Source organism: Schistocerca nitens, chromosome 2, assembly GCF_023898315.1.
Source record: "Schistocerca nitens isolate TAMUIC-IGC-003100 chromosome 2, iqSchNite1.1, whole genome shotgun sequence".
Lineage (NCBI taxonomy): Eukaryota > Metazoa > Arthropoda > Insecta > Orthoptera > Acrididae > Schistocerca > Schistocerca nitens.
In genome coordinates, this window is record NC_064615.1 from 409,172,983 (window position 1) to 409,193,027 (window position 20,045).

The following is a 20,045-nucleotide window of genomic DNA, read 5'->3' on the forward strand; positions in this document are numbered from 1 at the left end:
AGGCTAGAGCGAAAATGCAGGAAGTTATTAAAGACTGTAGAGCTACGAGATATTTTGTGACAAGTTTTTAAATGAATTCTGGTCGAAAAGTAAGCAGGACCAGGTTAAGCAAAGCATATTGATGATGCCAAATTGTAACGAAGGTGGTATAAGAGATCCAGTGTCGTGCTATCAGGAAATGCTGAGACGAAATAGGTATTTGGATGTGACATACGAACCTGGGGAGCTCATTAGGATCTGTATAGCGAAGTTGCCAGTGAAATTGCGCAGAGATATAGCGATAGCAGGCAGAGGCGTAGACGATGGGATGTCAGGAAGTATGACGGAATAGACTGGTCGAATGAGTCATGAACAGGAGTCGACAGAGTGGTGTATGTACGTATTTTTTGTCATATGAATAAGGATCAAGCAGAAACGACGTGATGATTAATGAGTGGATAAAGATGGTAGATAGAGAAATGACGTGATAAATAGTAGTGGATAAAGGTGATATTTAAGGAGAGAAGCGACGTGAAGCAGTGTGGTTAATAAAGAGAGATTCGACGTGATGAAACAGTGGTAAATAAAAGTGAGTAGAACTAATAATGTGGAGATGTCTTAGATGTATGTTACAGAGAGGCCTGTGTATGCTGCAATCGAGATTGATGCGAATGGCGAAGGAAGACCACGAAATGATGGAGTAATCGACGGACGGAGAGCCGAAATACGAATGAAGAGATGAGGACAACTGCACAACGTGAAGGGACATAAAGGGAGTATGCGATCCAGATGGTGAACGTTGTGGAATACTGACGTAAAATGTAATATAAGTGTAAATCTAATTCTTACCATAACACTTGTAATATGAAAAAAAATAACTTTTGTTGTTGTTGTTGGAGCCTGGTACCAGTATAACTAATCAAAACGGTACCAAGAATGTGTACAGTTATTTTGCAGGATGAATAATTTGTGTATTTTTTGTTCTTAGATGAAATGTCGCAATTCTAAGTTGATGTTTAGGAGGATGAATAATCGGTAAAGTGAATGCAGAGGTAAGCCGATGGAGAGAGGTGCCAGAGTGAAAGGACGAATTCGGAGACTGGAATGCTATCTCCAAAACAGCTTCATGTGTTATGTGGTTGAGTGTAAGGGAGCAAAGGTATGGTATGTTGTCGTGAGTGTGGTGGTGTTAAGGTTAGCTGACTTCTAGACCTATTCTGTTAGTGTATTAATGGGTTGAATGAGAAGGAAAATGTGATGTCTGGTGAGTGAGAGTCGTAGAGTAGTGTGATCAATGCGCACACTCCTGTAAAGGGGATGCTACCGATCCATAACTAAAGCATTATTGTGTATTGTTTGATTTGGATGAACCTCGATGGCAGGTCAGGATCTGACATCATGTGGATGGTTCATACATGTCCTAGAAATGTTGTTATATATAATAAAAAGGTAAAATATATAAAAAGATACTAATTTCAGTCTGTCACAAGCACAAAGGTGCATTGTACGTTGTAGATTTAGAGTCATCAGTTTCTAAAATGTTTATTGTGTTAGGATGTTAAAGTAGTTTACTATTTAACAACATGTGGTAGGTAATTGTGAGCTGTGTAGATTATTTCTTATTTTTTTGTTAGAACACTTTCAACGGGTATTAATTTCAGTCTGTCACAAGCACAAAGGTTCACAGTATATTGTAGTTTTAGAATCAACAGTTTCTAATATTTTCACTGTGATGGGATGTTAGAGTAGTCTACTATTTGATATGGTAATTATGAGCTGTATAGATTGTTTCTTATTCCTTTTTTTTTTTTTTTACACTTTCATGTTTTGTATGAGGGACGACAGGTACAACCAATAGCACAAGTGTGGGTTGTATATAGAAAAGGGATAAATGTTGATGTTGTATGTGTAGAAAACTAGGATGTATGATTTTATGTTTTTTTAGAACAAAGATTCTTTTATTACCAATGCATCTAATAGATCATACATGTAATCAATGAGTATCTAAATACTGTGTGAGTATCCTTTTGTCTGTAATGTTGCGAGATGCACGGAAGGGTCTGACTGATTGGGTGTCATAGCACTGAGGTGCTACGCAGAACGCGCCCATACCGCTAGCCGGAGGTCAAGCTGACGTCGGCATGGGAGAGAGGTGACAGAGCCGCGGCGCTCCCCACTCCACTGCCGGTCGGGGTACACTCCACGCGCCCGCTACAGCAGGTCAACGGCCTGGGGCGACACGCACGTACCACTGGCCATTCATAAGTTCCGCCATCCTTACGACTGGGGAAAGTATCCCGCGGAGGCAACAGCAGGTGGTTTCTTCTGCTCAACGGCTCACGCGGCGGCGCCACGGCAGAATGAACGACGAGCGGCAGAGTCCGGCGGGCATTTTTTACCAGCAACTATTAACTAGTGCTGGACTGTGGAGCCGTGAAACAAGATGACTGCTCGTATGTCTCCATAAGGTGGAAAGTGAAGGACTGATGTTTCCACGTTGTGAGTGGCAGAAAAGATTTTGTCTTTAGCAGACAGGACGATTGTTTTGTTTTGTCTTGACCACCGAACGGTGGGATCCATGAACTTTTGGCAGTGACTTGTTAAGTGTGCTTTGTGAATTGCATGTGGGACGCTTTGTATACTTAAAGAGGACAGTTGTCGTTTGGTGACTAATTATTGTATGAGCGCAAGAAACTAAAGTGGGACATTGACATTTGCATTTGTAGTAGGAGACATTTCTTTAATTGGCGCGGGAATAAGTGCTGTTTGTTGGAACTTACGACTTTTAATTACACCATGAACTGAAAGGACAGAACCGTGGGTAATAGTAGTTGTAGGGCCATTTCTGGATGACCAGATTCGTGTGGATGGTACTCTGAGAGTGACTATGACATTTGTGTTTAATGAGTTCAAAATGCCGATTTGAGTGACTTAAAGAGTTTAATCCGGGTAACCATGGGAGAGCTTTGACACCGAGACAGTGTTTCTAGGGAACCTGTCAGCAACTTTTTTGACCCCAAGAAAATCACAGAATGAAATGATTCCGTCTGACTCGCAAGAGAGGGAATAATGTATTTGTACTTGTAATTGTGTAAATTTTTTTTATGTGTTTCATTCCTGAAGGGACAGCAAGTGTAATTGTATTTCATTAACATTTGTGTTTAGAATAGTTAGTGTTTTTTTTTGTTTGTTCTGGGTTAACAAGTTCACGTAGCATGTTTATTAGAATATTTGGTACAATGATGCTTTAATTATTAGCCAGTGGCGTAATACGAACATAGCGGCTCTTGTTGCATTGGTCAGTAAGGTTGTCACAGGGGACAAGAGTTTGCATTGCACAACAAATACCGGAATTAACTGATGCATTTGATGTCGTGGACAGTAATGATCTTGTTGGTGTGTTGACTGAAGCCACTTATTTGCACTATCACAGGGGTGATATTTCACATTAAAGTGTAACGAAGGCTAGTCGAAATGCAAGTTCTTGTCGTCTAAATGCTTACTATTCAAATTGCCCTCCAGCCAGGGTTGTGTTATCCAGACAGCGCGATTCTCGTACCAACCTCATGAAATTCTCGTATTTTAATAAAAATTCTTGTACGTTTTGAAAATTTTTTATTCGTAGTATATATATATATATATATATATATATATATATATATATATATATATATATATACAGCTTTACAAAACCTTATTTACAAATGAATAAAACTATGAACAAGAATTTGTAATTATGTAACAAATTCGATGTCTACATCTTCTTCTTCCTGTTTCGTTTTATAAAGAGTGTCCAACGTCATTTTCTCGTACATTTCGTGTGTTGGCTCAAAAGTTTCACATCTTCTGTTGTTACCTGGTCGTTCTTTAATGCATTCAGAGGCAAGAAGTGCTCCATTTAGTGTACTGGTTTGGAGTCTGTTCCTAATTTTGGTTTTCATGAGGTTTACCTGAAGTTGAATATGAAACTTCAATAACCTGACAAGTATGAAATCATATTATTAACTAGTTATTAGCTTCATTGCTTTACATACCTTAGAAAAAACTCTTTCGGAGTCTGCATTTGAATGAGGTAAACTCAGAATTGAGAGAGCGAAAACGCTCAATTCCTTAAATTCTTTAGATTCGTTATTTAATATAGTCCACATTTTATCTGGTGATTGTTCCTTTTGTAATGAGTCTGGGAGACAAGCCAAAACCAGAGGGAGATGCCTCCACTGGTCATCTGTAGTTTGTGCTAAATCGAGATCTGAGGGAGGAATTATACGTGGCAACAGTTCCATTAAAGGCATGAGTGAAGGTGTATTTGTAAAGGGCATTTGTAGGTTTGAGTGCCGCTAGTTTGGACAGCACTTTATCTTCCATATCATACCGTAATTTGATCTGGCACGAAGGTGTCTGTAATATTTGAGAATTAATAGCTCTCGTTAGGTATGCCACACATAAACACAGAAATGTATAGAAAACAATAAACAACAAATTATATATGATTTCAGGCAAACGAGGTGTACTCACCACAAGAAAGTTCCTGCATCGATGATAAAAATCCTTGATAAGATGTGGATGATTCTTTATTTCTGGTGTGCCAACGTTCTTCAGAATTTTCACACCCAAATGCAGTTGTGAATCTTCCAGATGATGAGCTGCATTTTTTGGGTCAACATCACTGAGATTTTTTCGCATGACATAAGTGCGTTTCATGAAATACAGAAGTATTTCTGTATAGAGAGCTCTAATCTTGTCATGAAGGTCAACAATTACTACTGCTCTAGACTGGAAATACTCGTTGAAAGTAGTAAATTTTGGTATAATCCACTCTAAGAACATATAATACATTTTTGCAAAGCAGTCATGTAAACAGTTAAAAACTTATTCAGCACTTAGAACTCGCTCAGAAAGCCATTTTTGGTTAAAAAACAGTATTAGAGCATCCCAGTTTTCCAGCACCGCGATCATTGACAGCCAACGTGTCTGTGAAGGATGTAGTAATTTTTGTGGTTCCAAGTTTAAAAATACCTGGAATAAAACATAATGTTTAGCCTATTTCCACACGATCGGACGTAAAATAAAGTCTATGAGATATAAAATGCTACAATACCTGAAATTCCTTGAACTCTGCCTGCCTCTTCGCACTGAGTTTGAAAAAACCATAAATATTCCTCACGAGGTCCTCACAAGCTCTTGGAAGGTTCTTGCACGCCTCGCTTGCGCATATATGCACTGAATGACAAACACACTTCATTACAAAAATTCCCGGGCAGCTATCTCGGAATCTGCTTGCTACAGAATTACGAACTCCCATCATAAAAAAAATGGCTGTGAGCATTATGGGACTTAACATCTGTGGTCATCAGTCCCCTAGAACTTAGAACTACTTAAACCTAACTAACCTAAGGACATCACACACATCCATGCCCGAGGCAGGATTCAAACCTGTGTCCGTAGCGGTCACGCGGTTCCAAACTGAGGCGCTTAGAACCGCACGGCCACACCGGTCGGCTCGAACTCCCATCACAGTATTGCAACCATCTGCTCCAAAGCCAATAATATTGGCAAATGGAATGTTATGCTGTTGAAACGTTTTTACTATACCATTGTATAGATTTTCTGCAGTAGAAGCTTTCTCAACATTTAAGTCTCCATCTTCATATACACTCCTGGAAATGGAAAAAAGAACACATTGACACCGGTGTGTCAGACCCACCATACTTGCTCCGGACACTGCGAGAGGGCTGTACAAGCAATGATCACACGCACGGCACAGCGGACACACCAGGAACCGCGGTGTTGGCCGTCGAATGGCGCTAGCTGCGCAGCATTTGTGCACCGCCGCCGTCAGTGTCAGCCAGTTTGCCGTGGCATACGGAGCTCCATCGCAGTCTTTAACACTGGTAGCATGCCGCGACAGCGTGGACGTGAACCGTATGTGCAGTTGACGGACTTTGAGCGAGGGCGTATAGTGGGCATGCGGGAGGCCGGGTGGACGTACCGCCGAATTGTTCAACACGTGGGGCGTGAGGTCTCCACAGTACATCGATGTTGTCGCCAGTGGTCGGCGGAAGGTGCACGTGCCCGTCGACCTGGGACCGGACCGCAGCGACGCACGGATGCACGCCAAGACCGTAGGATCCTACGCAGTGCCGTAGAGGACCGCACCGCCACTTCCCAGCAAATTAGGGACACTGTTGCTCCTGGGGTATCGGCGAGGACCATTCGCAACCGTCTCCATGAAGCTGGGCTACGGTCCCGCACACCGTTAGGCCGTCTTCCGCTCACGCCCCAACATCGTGCAGCCCGCCTCCAGTGGTGTCGCGACAGGCGTGAATGGAGGGACGAATGGAGACGTGTCGTCTTCAGCGATGAGAGTCGCTTCTGCCTTGGTGCCAATGATGGTCGTATGCGTGTTTGGCGCCGTGCAGGTGAGCGCCACAATCAGGACTGCATACGACCGAGGCACACAGGGCCAACACCCGGCATCATGGTGTGGGGAGCGATCTCCTACACTGGCCGTACACCACTGGTGATCGTCGAGGGGACACTGAATAGTGCACGGTACATCCAAACCGTCATCGAACCCATCGTTCTACCATTCCTAGACCGGCAAGGGAACTTGCTGTTCCAACAGGACAATGCACGTCCGCATGTATCCCGTGCCACCCAACGTGCTCTAGAAGGTGTAAGTCAACTACCCTGGCCAGCAAGATCTCCGGATCTGTCCCCCATTGAGCATGTTTGGGACTGGATGAAGCGTCGTCTCACGCGGTCTGCACGTCCAGCACGAACGCTGGTCCAACTGAGGCGCCAGGTGGAATTGGCATGGCAAGCCGTTCCACAGGACTACATCCAGCATCTCTACGATCGTCTCCATGGGAGAATAGCAGCCTGCATTGCTGCGAAAGGTGGATATACACTGTACTAGTGCCGACATTGTGCATGCTCTGTTGCCTGTGTCTATGTGCCTGTGGTTCTGTCAGTGTGATCATGTGATGTATCTGACCCCAGGAATGTGTCAATAAAGTTTCCCCTTCCTGGGACAATGAATTCACGGTGTTCTTATTTCGATTTCCAGGAGTGTATTTTATATAGCTCCCAAAACTTACTTTCAATACAACTTGTAAAAGGAGAAGTGATACAAAGTGGTAACTTAACAGGAAAATCTATTTTAGAGTTAATTTGGTTATTATTTCAAAACTAGCTCTTATTATTTATTACTCACCTGAATCTTTGTCATAAAAGCGGATCGCCACGCAGGAATTCTTCACTGTTCCGATATCGGTGGACTCGTCCGTCATTATGCTAAATTTGGCGTGTTTTAGTTTTTTCGCCAACACTTCTTTGTGTGACGTCCCAGTAACATTAGAAACAATGGCACGTGCTTTGTGCCGTTTAAGAGTCATTGCCCTTGCAAGATCCCAGTCTGGAAAAATATCTTTTAACAAACCGGATAAATGGTTAGCAGCTAAAACTGCCACATTATGTTCTGCTAAGAATGCTGATAATTTGATTTCAGCTTTAGCAACCGTCCTCTTAACTTGTTGTGCGTTTGTGACAAATTGAGCAACTGAATTAGGCTGTCGCACGGTAGGAGACTGCACCATGTTTAAGTGCTTCTTACTTCTGGAATGGTTTTTAATATTCTGGATTTCGGAAACCATGCTGGTATTGCAATATCTGCATCACGCCCTGAGCGGATCACTATCGCCCACCAGCCAATTACGTAAACCTGGCATATGTAGCCACTCATCACGAAATTTTTGTTGTCGATGGACAGGCCGTTCTGTCTTCGAGATTTCACCTCTTTTTAGACGTTTTTTCTCCGGCGTGCACGAAAGTTTCGTGGTTGTGTTTTCATATTCACTGTCACTTCCCATTTCACCACTCACAGTAACACACAGTAACCCGAAACACTTACAAAAAGAAACTACACACACAGTAAATGAATTCAGCTAAACGTACTCGTAATGACTATACGCGAAATACGCATTGTTAAGAGTATCGTTTGTTGAAGACGAAACAATACCGTCTGATGAAATGTCTTTCGTTTGTACTTAACAATTCCACAGTATTGTAGGGTAATTAGGTCTACTGTTAATTGCTTTCCAATAATATTCGATTGAAGTTCCATTTAGTGCTTTGAGATTCGTTGGCCGCTCTATTTCTGAAACTTAACAATTCGAACTGAGTGAAACATGTCATGCAAAGCAAAGTGATTCGTTATTGCTAGCTTATTTAATTTATTTTTCAGGGCCAGTCTTGGTACTAACAAGGGAACCTCCCCATCGCACCCCCCTCAGATTTAGTTATAAGTTGGCACAGTGGATAGGCCTTGAAAAACTGAACACAGATCAATCGAAAAAACAGGAAGAAGTTGTGTAGAAGTATGAAAAAAAGCAAAATATACAAACTGAGTAGTCCATGTGCAACATAAGCAGTACAAGGACAATATTAAATCAGGAGTGCCGTGGTCGCGTGGTTAGCGTGAACAGCTGCGGAGCGATATGTACTTGGTTCAAGTGTTCCATCGAGTGAAAATTTTACTTTGTTTATTTTCGCAAAGTTATGATCTGTCCGTTCGTTCATTGACGTCTCTGTTCACTGTAATAAGTTTAGTGTCTGTGTTTTGCGACCGCACCGCAAAACCGTGCGATTAGTGCACGAAAGGACGTACCTGTCCAATGGGAACCGAAAACATTTGATCGCAAGGTCATAGGTCAACCGATTCCTCCACAGGAAAACACGTCTGATATATTCTATACGACACTGGTGACGGCATGTGCGTCACATGACAGGAATATGTTGTCGACCCACCTAACTTGTACACTTGGCCAATGGGTAAAAAGATTCTTCTACCTTGCCAGATTTAGGTTTTCTTGTCGATGTGATAATCACTCCCAAAAAAGTGATCGCATCGGACGGACACACAGACAGATAATAATTGTCTGAAAATAAAAAATTAAAACTATTCACTCGATGGAAGACTTGAACCAAGGACCTCTCGTTCAGCAGCTGCTCACGCTAACCACGGGACCACGGCGCTCCTGAGCTCAAGTTGCCCTTAATGTTGCCTATCTTCTCATGGACTACTCACTTTGTATATTTTGCTTATTTTTTTCATAGTTCCATACATAGTTCCATACAACTTCTTCCTGTTTTCTCGGTTGATCTATGTTCAGTTTTTCAAAGCCTATCCACTGTGCCAACTTATAACTAAATCTGAGGGGGGTGCGATGGGGAGGTTCCCTTGTAAGCCTCATTCTCGACTTTAACCGTTTTGTCATGTCGGTAGTTTGGCGCTCTCTCTCCTGCCTGAAATTTGTTGATTGACAGAGACTGCATGGATTCGTAACAGTTTCTAATCATTTTTAAAATATAACAGATGAATTGATTATTTTCCAAACAAATGCGTATAATGTAGATTTGGTAAAAAAATTTGGACCCGCCTCATAGTCACACGACTTGGTGTGGTGTCACGAACCACGAGCCCGCAACTACAATACTAAGGTTCGAGTTCCCCCGTGGGCATGTATGTTTCTGTGATGTCTGAAGACTAAGTTAGGGTAGGATAGGGTAGAGTAAGTCGTCTGTAACGACTCTAGTTATCGATCGGATTAAACGCTTTAAAAAAAAAAATAGTTTTAGGCAAAATTCTCGTATGTTCGTGTACGATATTCACTTAAGCCTTGTACATCGTACAAATGACGAAATTCTCGTATGCATACGAGAATTCTCGTACATATCACACCCTGCCTTCAGCTTCACGCTGTCAGTCAATAATGTGTCAGTTACAAGCAACCGCACGCACAACAATGAGTCTGGCGGCACGCTACGCGCTGTTTGGAGTCCAGTAGTCGTGCAAACACCGCCGGATAGCGATGTCGCGCGCGCCGGTCAATAAATTTCCGTGAAGTGTTTTGTGCAGCATTCGTAGCGTTTATGAAACTACTGCATCTGCTTCCACTCGTTGTACACCTCCTACGGTCACTGCACGAAGGTTAAGTATTGCACTTTATTTTTTAGCTTGCCAACAGCACACTGTCCTATACTTTGCACAAACACTCGTGCCGTAACAGGCTTTCTCGATTTACCAAGTCTTCTTTATTTCGAAGGAGAAAGCTTGTGGTATAATAGTATTCTCACTGGTTCCTATGCGTATATCTCACATGTCATTGGCAGTGAATAACTCACTGTCGTTGGCTAACTATACACCGTCCTGTTGATTTTCTTTCTGTCAAAAAATAAAAAAAAATAAAAATTCTAGCTCATGAGACCACTGGCTGGTTTTTAGTAGTTTATGCCCACGTTCGTTATTGGCTCCTGTATTCACAACTTAATCGGGTTACATATTGCTCAAAATATTTCTTTATAGAAGTTGGTAGGTGAATGTGTTCACAGAACATACGTGCCTCTAGTCCTACAGTTCGCAATCGCGATACTGTATGACATCTCACAGGGCATAAGAGAACACGTTTTCGTGATATATATATATATATATATATATATATATATATATATATATATATATATATACACTCCTGGAAATTGAAATAAGAACACCGTGAATTCATTGTCCCAGGAAGGGGAAACTTTATTGACACATTCCTGGGGTCAGATACATCACATGATCACACTGACAGAACCACAGGCACATAGACACAGGCAGCAGAGCATGCACAATGTCGGCACTAGTACAGTGTATATCCACCTTTCGCAGCAATGCAGGCTGCTATTCTCCCATGGAGACGATCGTAGAGATGCTGGATGTAGTCCTGTGGAACGGCTTGCCATGCCAATTCCACCTGGCGCCTCAGTTGGACCAGCGTTCGTGCTGGACGTGCAGACCGCGTGAGACGACGCTTCATCCAGTCCCAAACATGCTCAATGGGGGACAGATCCGGAGATCTTGCTGGCCAGGGTAGTTGACTTACACCTTCTAGAGCACGTTGGGTGGCACGGGATACATGCGGACGTGCATTGTCCTGTTGGAACAGCAAGTTCCCTTGCCGGTCTAGGAATGGTAGAACGATGGGTTCGATGACGGTTTGGATGTACCGTGCACTATTCAGTGTCCCCTCGACGATCACCAGTGGTGTACGGCCAGTGTAGGAGATCGCTCCCCACACCATGATGCCGGGTGTTGGCCCTGTGTGCCTCGGTCGTATGCAGTCCTGATTGTGGCGCTCACCTGCACGGCGCCAAACACGCATACGACCATCATTGGCACCAAGGCAGAAGCGACTCTCATCGCTGAAGACGACACGTCTCCATTCGTCCCTCCATTCACGCCTGTCGCGACACCACTGGAGGCGGGCTGCACGATGTTGGGGCGTGAGCGGAAGACGGCCTAACGGTGTGCGGGACCGTAGCCCAGCTTCATGGAGACGGTTGCGAATGGTCCTCGCAGATACCCCAGGAGCAACAGTGTCCCTAATTTGCTGGGAAGTGGCGGTGCGGTCCCCTACGGCACTGCGTAGGATCCTACGGTCTTGGCGTGCATCCGTGCGTCGCTGCGGTCCGGTCCCAGGTCGACGGGCACGTGCACCTTCCGCCGACCACTGGCGACAATATCGATGTACTGTGGAGACCTCACGCCCCACGTGTTGAGCAATTCGGCGGTACGTCCACCCGGCCTCCCGCATGCCCACTATACGCCCTCGCTCAAAGTCCGTCAACTGCACATACGGTTCACGTCCACGCTGTCGCGGCATGCTACCAGTGTTAAAGACTGCGATGGAGCTCCGTATGCCACGGCAAACTGGCTGACACTGACGGCGGCGGTGCACAAATGCTGCGCAGCTAGCGCCATTCGACGGCCAACACCGCGGTTCCTGGTGTGTCCGCTGTGCCGTGCGTGTGATCATTGCTTGTACAGCCCTCTCGCAGTGTCCGGAGCAAGTATGGTGGGTCTGACACACCGGTGTCAATGTGTTCTTTTTTCCATTTCCAGGAGTGTATATATATATATATATATATATATATATATATATATATATATATATATATATATATATATATATATATATACCGAACGTGACGTAAGTCCTTTCTTACTCTAAATCTTCACAAAACGTTTCCAACTCGGATTGGACAAAATATTGTAAACATAAGAGAAAATCAGTGCATACATTGCTCTTAAGTCAGCATAGATTTTTGGTACACTCATGCTGAAGATAAGACCAAATATTAAAACTTTCTGGTGTTACTGAGTGTCAAGTAGTGTACTTCTAAGTGATCTTGGTAATATTCTGTAACGTAGATCGTAAGTCGTAGAGACGCAAGAGTAATATAGTTGCTTCTCTTCACCGATTGAAGTCTCGTAGCATCTCGATGAAAGCCGCCTGTAAAGAATTAAGGTTGTTTCGGCATAGTCCAGCTTCTCTGCCCGTCAGTTTCCTGTAACTTACCTCGTACATATTTCTTTTACTTTATTCTAGAAGAGACGGTATTGAGTATGCCTCATATCACGTTTACAAATCGTACCTCAGCAGTGTACTTGCACTCAAGCGTGTGTATAAAGTTGAAAAATTATTTTTATTTCAGTAAGATCACACTAGTTTTTTTATTATTCCTAAACACTATATTTGGAAGCACTTTACTTAGATCAGGTTGTCGTGCGTATGTTGTATAACATGCTAAACTTTCATTAGCAGCCAGAAATCATATCATCATCGGAGCATAAAAAAATTTAATATCATTTTGCTCGATATATTCATAAATAAAGCCTAGTGGTGTGGACACGTCAGAAAAAAAATTCTCTCTGCAGCATGGCATGTACTTGCGTGACTGTATACTTACGTACCTTAGGCAATACAATATTTTCTGTAACTTAACCTGTGCCTTATAGTCCTGAAACACAAGTGAAAACAAAACCTTACATCTACTTTGCTCCGAGGTCTGTGCTAATTGTTCGTTCCAGAATTCTTTGTACATAAACTTGTACTAAAATACCTCTGTGATCAGAATCTATTCAACCTTCCAAGTACATGCTATGTTAACATTGCTAGTCATCAATTGGCGTGTATGTCCTATATTGATTGTGTATTGAGTCCACAATCACTGACAAATGTAAACAGAAGTAGTGAAATGCTCTGATTCACGTAGCTGCATAGGAATGTATACCTACTTTAACCTAATCGTATTTCTTCTTTTTACCATAGTTTACTTATTTCATTCGTGTGCATAGATAGATATAAAGTGTAATACTTAAACGTTGTGGAATTTCATCAAGTCTCTGCATGCATAGAGTCCTTTGATTTTACCATTGTGAGGATACGCAAGTAAATAACATCCGTCATGCGGAATATGTACAATAATATACGGACCAGTATATCTTATCTGCCATTTAGCGTTTTTCTTGGCTCACAGAGAAGATTTCACGTGGGTCTTAAGTAATACTTTTCCTCTAACCACAAATCTGGTAACACCATGTAGCTCTTTGTCAAATGTTTCTTACGGCGTTGAGCTTGTTCTGTAATAGAGATCAATACCTTTTTTATCTTTTCATTTAAATCTCCAAGTTGTCTTGGAACAGATGGGATGGGGTTAACCCATTCATTGTTTTCTGTCCTATTGTGTATTAATTCCGATGGTGTAAATGTTGTTTCGTAAATCGGACCTGTTCAAAAACGTTTAAGTATTCAATCCATTTAGACTGTTTGTTGGCTACATACGTCCTCATAAACCTGTTCAGTTCACAAAAAACTCTTGCTATTGGGTTGGACTGCGGGCTATATTTGGGTATCAAAATTTGTTTCACCTGCTGCTCTTTCAGAAATTGTTTCCAAGTATGGCATGCAAAACTGGTTGCATTATCTGATAAGATCGCCTGCGGTTTCCCAACAGACGTAAAGTAGTTATTTAGCATAGTCTAATCATAGGCTTAGCTGCGGTTGTTTTTGTGGCATAAAGTTTCACATATTTCGAAAATACAACATATGCACCGATTATATATTTCACCCCTCCTCTTGCAGAGGGTAAAGGACCCATAGCATCCATGCATACCAGCTCTAGAGTTTTTTTTTTTTTTTTTTTTAAAGTAGGATGTAACTCTGCCTCGCAGTTCAGATTGACAGGCTTAGCCTTTTGACAAACAATACAAGTTTTCAAAATTTGTTGTGTACGTCGAAGCATATTGGGAAAATAACAGCACCCATTCAACTTTTTACAGCACTTGCGGGCAACGTAGTGTCCCCAAGTGAAACGAGTAGGCCTATGTCAAATTAAACTTTTTTCTCACGCTTCGGGTACACAAACGCACCACACATCGCTGCTTAGGGTTCTCCTACAGAATAACACATCTTTATACAACTTGTAATGCTGTCGTACAGATGCATGTGGGTTATTGTTTAACTGAAATCCGTCTTTCTTCCACCGCTCATCTTCTTCCTGCAGTTTCGCCATGTTGTTACACATATCCAAAAAATATTTACTAAATTTAGTGTCTTTTATAAGCATAACCTTAAATTCTGTGTTTTTTTTTCTATCAACTCTTCAAACTCGGGTAATCCTTGGGTTAACCGTGACAGTGCATAGGCGATTACGTTATCTTTGCCCTTCACATATAGAATTTCAAAATCATAAGACTGCAAAAGCAAAGTCCATCGCGCAAGGCGATTATGTAATAACTTACATGTGAGTAAAAAGCTTAACGCCTGGTGGTCACTGTAGACTCGTATATGTTTGCCAGATAGATAATAATTAAATTTCTTGAATGCCCACACAATAGAAAGGGCTTCTAACTCTGTGGTGGCATATCTGCGTTCACATTGTCATTGCCCCCACCTTCGTCCAGTTGAAACAGGCAGGCTCCTAATCCCGAAAATGAAGCATCTGCCGCTATACAAAAATCTTTGCGCATGTCAGGATGTCCTAAAATATTGGAGTTTACCAAAGCATGTTTTATACTATCAAAATCAGCTTGGCACTGTTGCGTCCAGTTCCACTGTTTGCCCTTCTTTAATAGGTCTAATACTGCAGGGCTATTGAGCAATTGGTTCGGAACGAACCGGCAGAAAAATGAACACAAGCCTACGAATGCCTTTAGCTGTCGCTTTGTGCAAGGGGCTGGAAAATTTTTATCGCTAATAGTTTCTCAGGGTCAGGCTTTATCCCAGTGTGCGAAATTGTGCGACCGAGAAATTTGATGTCTTTTCTTACAAATTTAGATTTCTTAAGGTTCGCTGTAACACCAGCTGCTGAAAACCTCTGTAACATCCTGTCTAAAAGTTCTATATGTTCATTATAAGTAGGTGTTGCTTATAAGATGTCGTCTATATATATTGTGAGTTTGTCTAACTCTTTGAGGGGCAGTGGCTATCACTAGGCACTATCTCTTTCAAGGGCGGTGGTTATCAGTGTTAACCACCTATTTTACGACACCTGGTGACCGAATGGGGAAGCAGTTGTCACTGCGAGCCACACAGTTAGATGAGGGAGTTCTCCTTAGATGGCATGACGTTGGATATCACGCATTTTGCTTTCCTATTGTTGGTACCAAGGAGGTATATAAACTACATAGAGTGGCTATCTGTGAGGTAACAGCGCTCCCAGCGGCAGCAAAAAGCAACACCGGCCGCCATTTTTTGAAACGTCTACATGTCAGTATATTTACATTTGGTGTATAGTACTGGCGTTAGAAAATAACTGTTTTCCAGCTGTAATTTGTTTTAAAAGTCTTATTGACCGATCGCGAATAATGCCCAGTGTATGTGCAGCGTACAATTGCGCTAATAGAAGTGATAAAACAACTGGAATATCATATTTCAGGTGAGTATCTAAATGTGCGTTGTACTTAGCGTCTTGTGCATCATTTTCGCGTGTAAGCTGTATACAAAATGTAAATAAGCTACTGTATACACGTCTCTTTATTTTTAGATTTCCTCTGAAAAAGAAAGAGCTGTTAAGTCGGTGGGTAGCCAATATGAGGCGAGGTAAGTGGCAGCCAACTCGTTTCACTTTGAAGATAGATATATGTATAGTACAAACGAGAAAAGGCGACTTCTGGCAAACGCAGTACCGACAATATTTACGTTTCCTGACCATCTGCAGAAAACAACTATAGTATAGAGACAACCAAGGAAACGGCTTGTCAGTGAAGAATCAGCTTCCTTATCAAATGAACCAGGTAAAATAGTTTTCATGTTATTTATTTGCTATATGAGTTATGTGTGAATTTTACTATTAATCAATGTATGTTTAAAGAAAAATAAAGCTTAATGATAATATTTCATTTTTGTAGGTGAAAGAGTGAATCAGAATGATCATACAGATCATTCTTATTGTTTGCCTAGCCCCAAAAAATTGAAACAGAATTATGAGGCACTACAGAAAAGGACCGAGAAGCTGAGGAACCAAGCTAAACATGCAAGGCAAAGTGTTTCAAGAAAGAAGAAACAAATTGTGACGTATAAAACAGTGGTTGTAGGCCTAAATAAGAGACTTCAAGACTGTGCTTCTGAAGTGATAGGATGTGACAAAAATAGTGATATTCTGAAGCACTTTTTGCAATGCAAAACAAATGTTCAATTCCTGACTATCCTAAAGAAATAAGACAGTTTGCCCTTACACTCAATTTTTACTCCTCCAAAGCTTATAATTATTTGAGGAAGTTTGTTGAATTACCCCATCCTCAAACACTCCGCAGGTGGGCAACTACAGTAAATGGCAGTCCTGGATTTACAGAAGAAATCTTAAAAAAAGTAGCAGATGAGGTTCAACGTAGATCAGGACCTATTTTAGCTGCACTTATGTTCGATTAGGTGGCTCTTAAAAAAGACTTAATACGGGATGTTAAGAAGGTCTGGGGTTATGTTGACTTAGGGCAAGGATGTGAGGAAAGTGATGATAGCCAAATAGCAAAAGAGGCACTAGTGTTTATGGTCACTGGGATTAATAGGAGTTGGAAAATTCCTGTTGGCTATTGTTTTCTTATTGATTTAACAGCAAATGTGAAACTTAATTTACTGCAGCAGTACCTCCGTAAATTGGAGGAAACTGATGGAAAACAGGTTTCATTGGAATAAAATACATCAAAAATAGTTTTTATACTGCCCAAAGTGTGCATTCAAATTGTTAACAGTGGCCGTAGGGGTTCTCAAGGACTGTCAAACCTTAATATGGAAGAAGAACTTCCTTCTGTAGTTGTGTGTGGAATTGTTCAGAATATTGGGTGACAGGCCGAATTTATTTACTCAATTTTGACCATCTAATGGTGCCAGCTGACTTTGGAGAAAAGTCACATTACTCTTTTCTAGTCAGGATGCTGTTAAAATAGTATTTTAATTGTAGGTTACACCATTTGTGCAAAAACCAGGCCAATGGAAGAAAAAGGGAAACATATTCGGCAAATATATACAAACTTATATTGTTTAAGGGACAGTGAAAGGTCCTGCGCTGTCAATTGATCGTTTTTGGACCTACTGAACTATTTAAAATTGTTTTTGACCTAATCTAGATGGCATTGCAGCGAAATGAACAGCAACATTTCGAAATAAACTTTTCAATTAATCGCTGTCAGAAGTGTGTTTCATGTCTTTTAGCCTTCATCACTATAAGTTTTACAGTAGAGAAATCAGATTGTCAGTGCCGATTGGCTTTTTTTTACGCCATGCTTAGTAAACAATAACAACGTTCAGTATTAGCAGACGACGTGTAGGCTGCATCTTGACGTTACAAGACATGGCGGCTCAGTTTTCAAGTTGCTTCAAAGATGGCGGTGCCATAGCCAGTCTATGTTGTTTATATAGGTTGTTGGTTAGTACAGCACAATTCGTTTGTTGCCTTGCAGCGGTATTGTGCCGTTTAGTGGGTGTACACTTTGAACAACAAATTTGGCCCATATTTACTACTTTCATTTCCAAGTAAATATTTTCATATGTAAATATAGTTCATACTAATGACCTCCAGTGCAATAGTTACGTGAAACAAGTTTACTTATTTCACATTTTTGTTACTTTAATCTGTGTTAGCGCTGCTAACCACCGCGCAACTGGGATACAGCTTTCATTCAGTACGGCTAGGAGGTGTTTTAGTGATGATGAAATACAAAAACTGCTTTTTGAGGACTTTCCATCAGCCTCAGATAGTGAAATAAGTTTGTTAGAAGACTCTGACATTGATCCTACATATGAACCTGACTGTGATAATATTGTGTTATCATGTTCTGAAGAGAGTAGCAATGAAGCAGATGATAATGTACCAGAAAGTAATCATCACCTATGCGATAAACAACCTTGCATGGCTATAATTCCGCCAAATGGTGATTTGTCTGCCTCTGAATCAGTTTCTCTGTCCATGCCTAGACGTTCGAATCACCACTGGCTGAAGCAACGACATCTGTGACAGTTAATTCTTCACATATACAGCCAAACATCCCAAACCATTCTGGTACCTCTGGTGGATCTGTAAGTGTACCCATTGTTCAGGATGATCCTCCACAATGGAGCCAAAACTTCAGAGCTGAAGCACTGCCTAATTTTGTGGAAAAAATCGGCCCAACAGCTGTTTTTACAGAGATGGTTCAAAATGGTTCAAATGGCTCTGAGCACTATGGGACTCAACATCTTAGGTCATAAGTCCCCTAGAACTTAGAACTACTTAAACCTAACTAACCTAAAGACATCACACACACCCATGCCCGAGGCAGGATTCGAACCTGCGACCGTAGCAGTCCCGCGGTTCCGGACTGCAGCGCCAGAACCGCTAGACCACCGCGGCCGGCTTTACAGAGATGTCAAATCCATCGCCACATAAAATATTTTGTGAATTTTTTACTGATGAAATGGTAAAACCTATTACATTTCACACCAATTTGTACGCCACACAAAAAGGAAAGCCTTGCATCCCCAACTACTGAAGATGAGAAAAGGGTTTTCTTAGGCAATTTATGAGTGTCAAAAAATTACCAAGTTATCGAGATTATTGGTCTTCATCTCCAGATTTAAATGAGTCATATAAATGTGACTTGATGACTGTGAAACGATTCAGTTTTCTCCTCAGTAATATCCATTCAAATGACAACTCGCTGATGCCTAAAAGGGGACAGGCCAATTTTGACAAGTTTTTTAAAATAAGGCCTCTTGTTGAAATGTTGAATAAAAGGTTTGCACAATGCTATCAGCCTCATCAAAGAGTAGCAATTGATGAGTCGATGGTGAAATTTAAAGGCAGAAGCTCAATGAAACAATACATGAGGGACAAGCCTGTGAAAAGAGGCTATAAAATATGGATGCTGTGTGATGAATTTGCATATAATTTGAAGTTCCAAATTTATACTGGAAGATTAGCTACAGAGAAGTCTGAACTGGAACTGGGTGCACCGGTAGTAACAGATTTATGTGAAGAACTTTATGGCAAAAATCATATTGTTTTCATGGATAATTTCTTCACATCTTATAATCTTTTTGTCGTACTAAAATCCCAGAAAACATTTGCAGTTGGAACTGTGAACTATACACGTAAATTCCTCCCAAAACTGAAGAAAGATAAAGAGATGAAACGATGGGACATTGACAGCAAAGTCAGCAATCATGGTGTAGCATTTTACAAGTGGATGGACAAACTAGCTGTGAATTTGATCTCTACTATGCATGATCATAGTGACACCACAAGTGTAAATAGGAAGGAAAAAGATGGATCAACTACTGTAGTGGCATGTCCCTGTGTATTGAGTGACTATAACAGGAGCATGAATTTTGTTGCCAATTTTGATCGTCTAAAAGGGGACTATGGTTGTGATCGCAAAAGTAAAAAATGGTGACATAGGCTTTTTTTCCACTTTATTGATATGTGTGTAGTGAATGTGTTTATCATACACAATGAAATTGAAATGGAACAATTCATGAATCAAGACTTCCGAAGAAAAGTGTATGAAGGACTGCTTGCCAAGCAATTGTCCATTGCAATGGCCTAAGTCAAAAAGGGAAGAGCGTAACTCTCAATAAACATAAACCACACGTGGACAAACAAATCAGATTGGAAGGTAGTGCACATCAGCCAAAACAGGCCACCTCAAGAAGATGTGCAGTATGCAGCACATGTGCTGTTCCTGTTAGAACAGTGTGGATGTGGTC

At 41.5% G+C, this 20,045-nt stretch overlaps 1 protein-coding gene across 1 annotated transcript; it reads right to left on the reverse strand.

The window, feature by feature from the left end:
- Nucleotides 1-4,848: 4,848 nt before the first annotated feature.
- LOC126235056 (uncharacterized) lies at nt 4,849-7,376 on the reverse strand. The gene is made up of 4 exons (XM_049943792.1): nt 7,192-7,376; nt 5,497-5,636; nt 5,078-5,286; nt 4,849-4,995 (listed from the first exon to the last, which is right to left on the reverse strand). Exons 1-4 carry the CDS (start codon nt 7,374-7,376, stop codon nt 4,849-4,851), a joined length of 681 nt encoding a protein of 226 aa, XP_049799749.1.
- Between the last annotated feature and the right edge of the window lie 12,669 nt (nt 7,377-20,045).

Coding starts and splice junctions, on each gene's coding strand:
- LOC126235056 (XM_049943792.1), bottom strand. CDS start 7,376: ATGACTCTTAAACGGCACAAAGCACGTGCCATTGTTTCTAATGTTACT. Junction 5,287..5,496: donor TGGAGCAGATGGTTGCAATA/CTGTGATGGGAG, acceptor CAGCCATTTTTT/TTATGATGGGAGTTCGTAAT. Junction 4,996..5,077: donor CAGAGTTCAAGGAATTTCAG/GTATTGTAGCAT, acceptor GTTTTATTCCAG/GTATTTTTAAACTTGGAACC.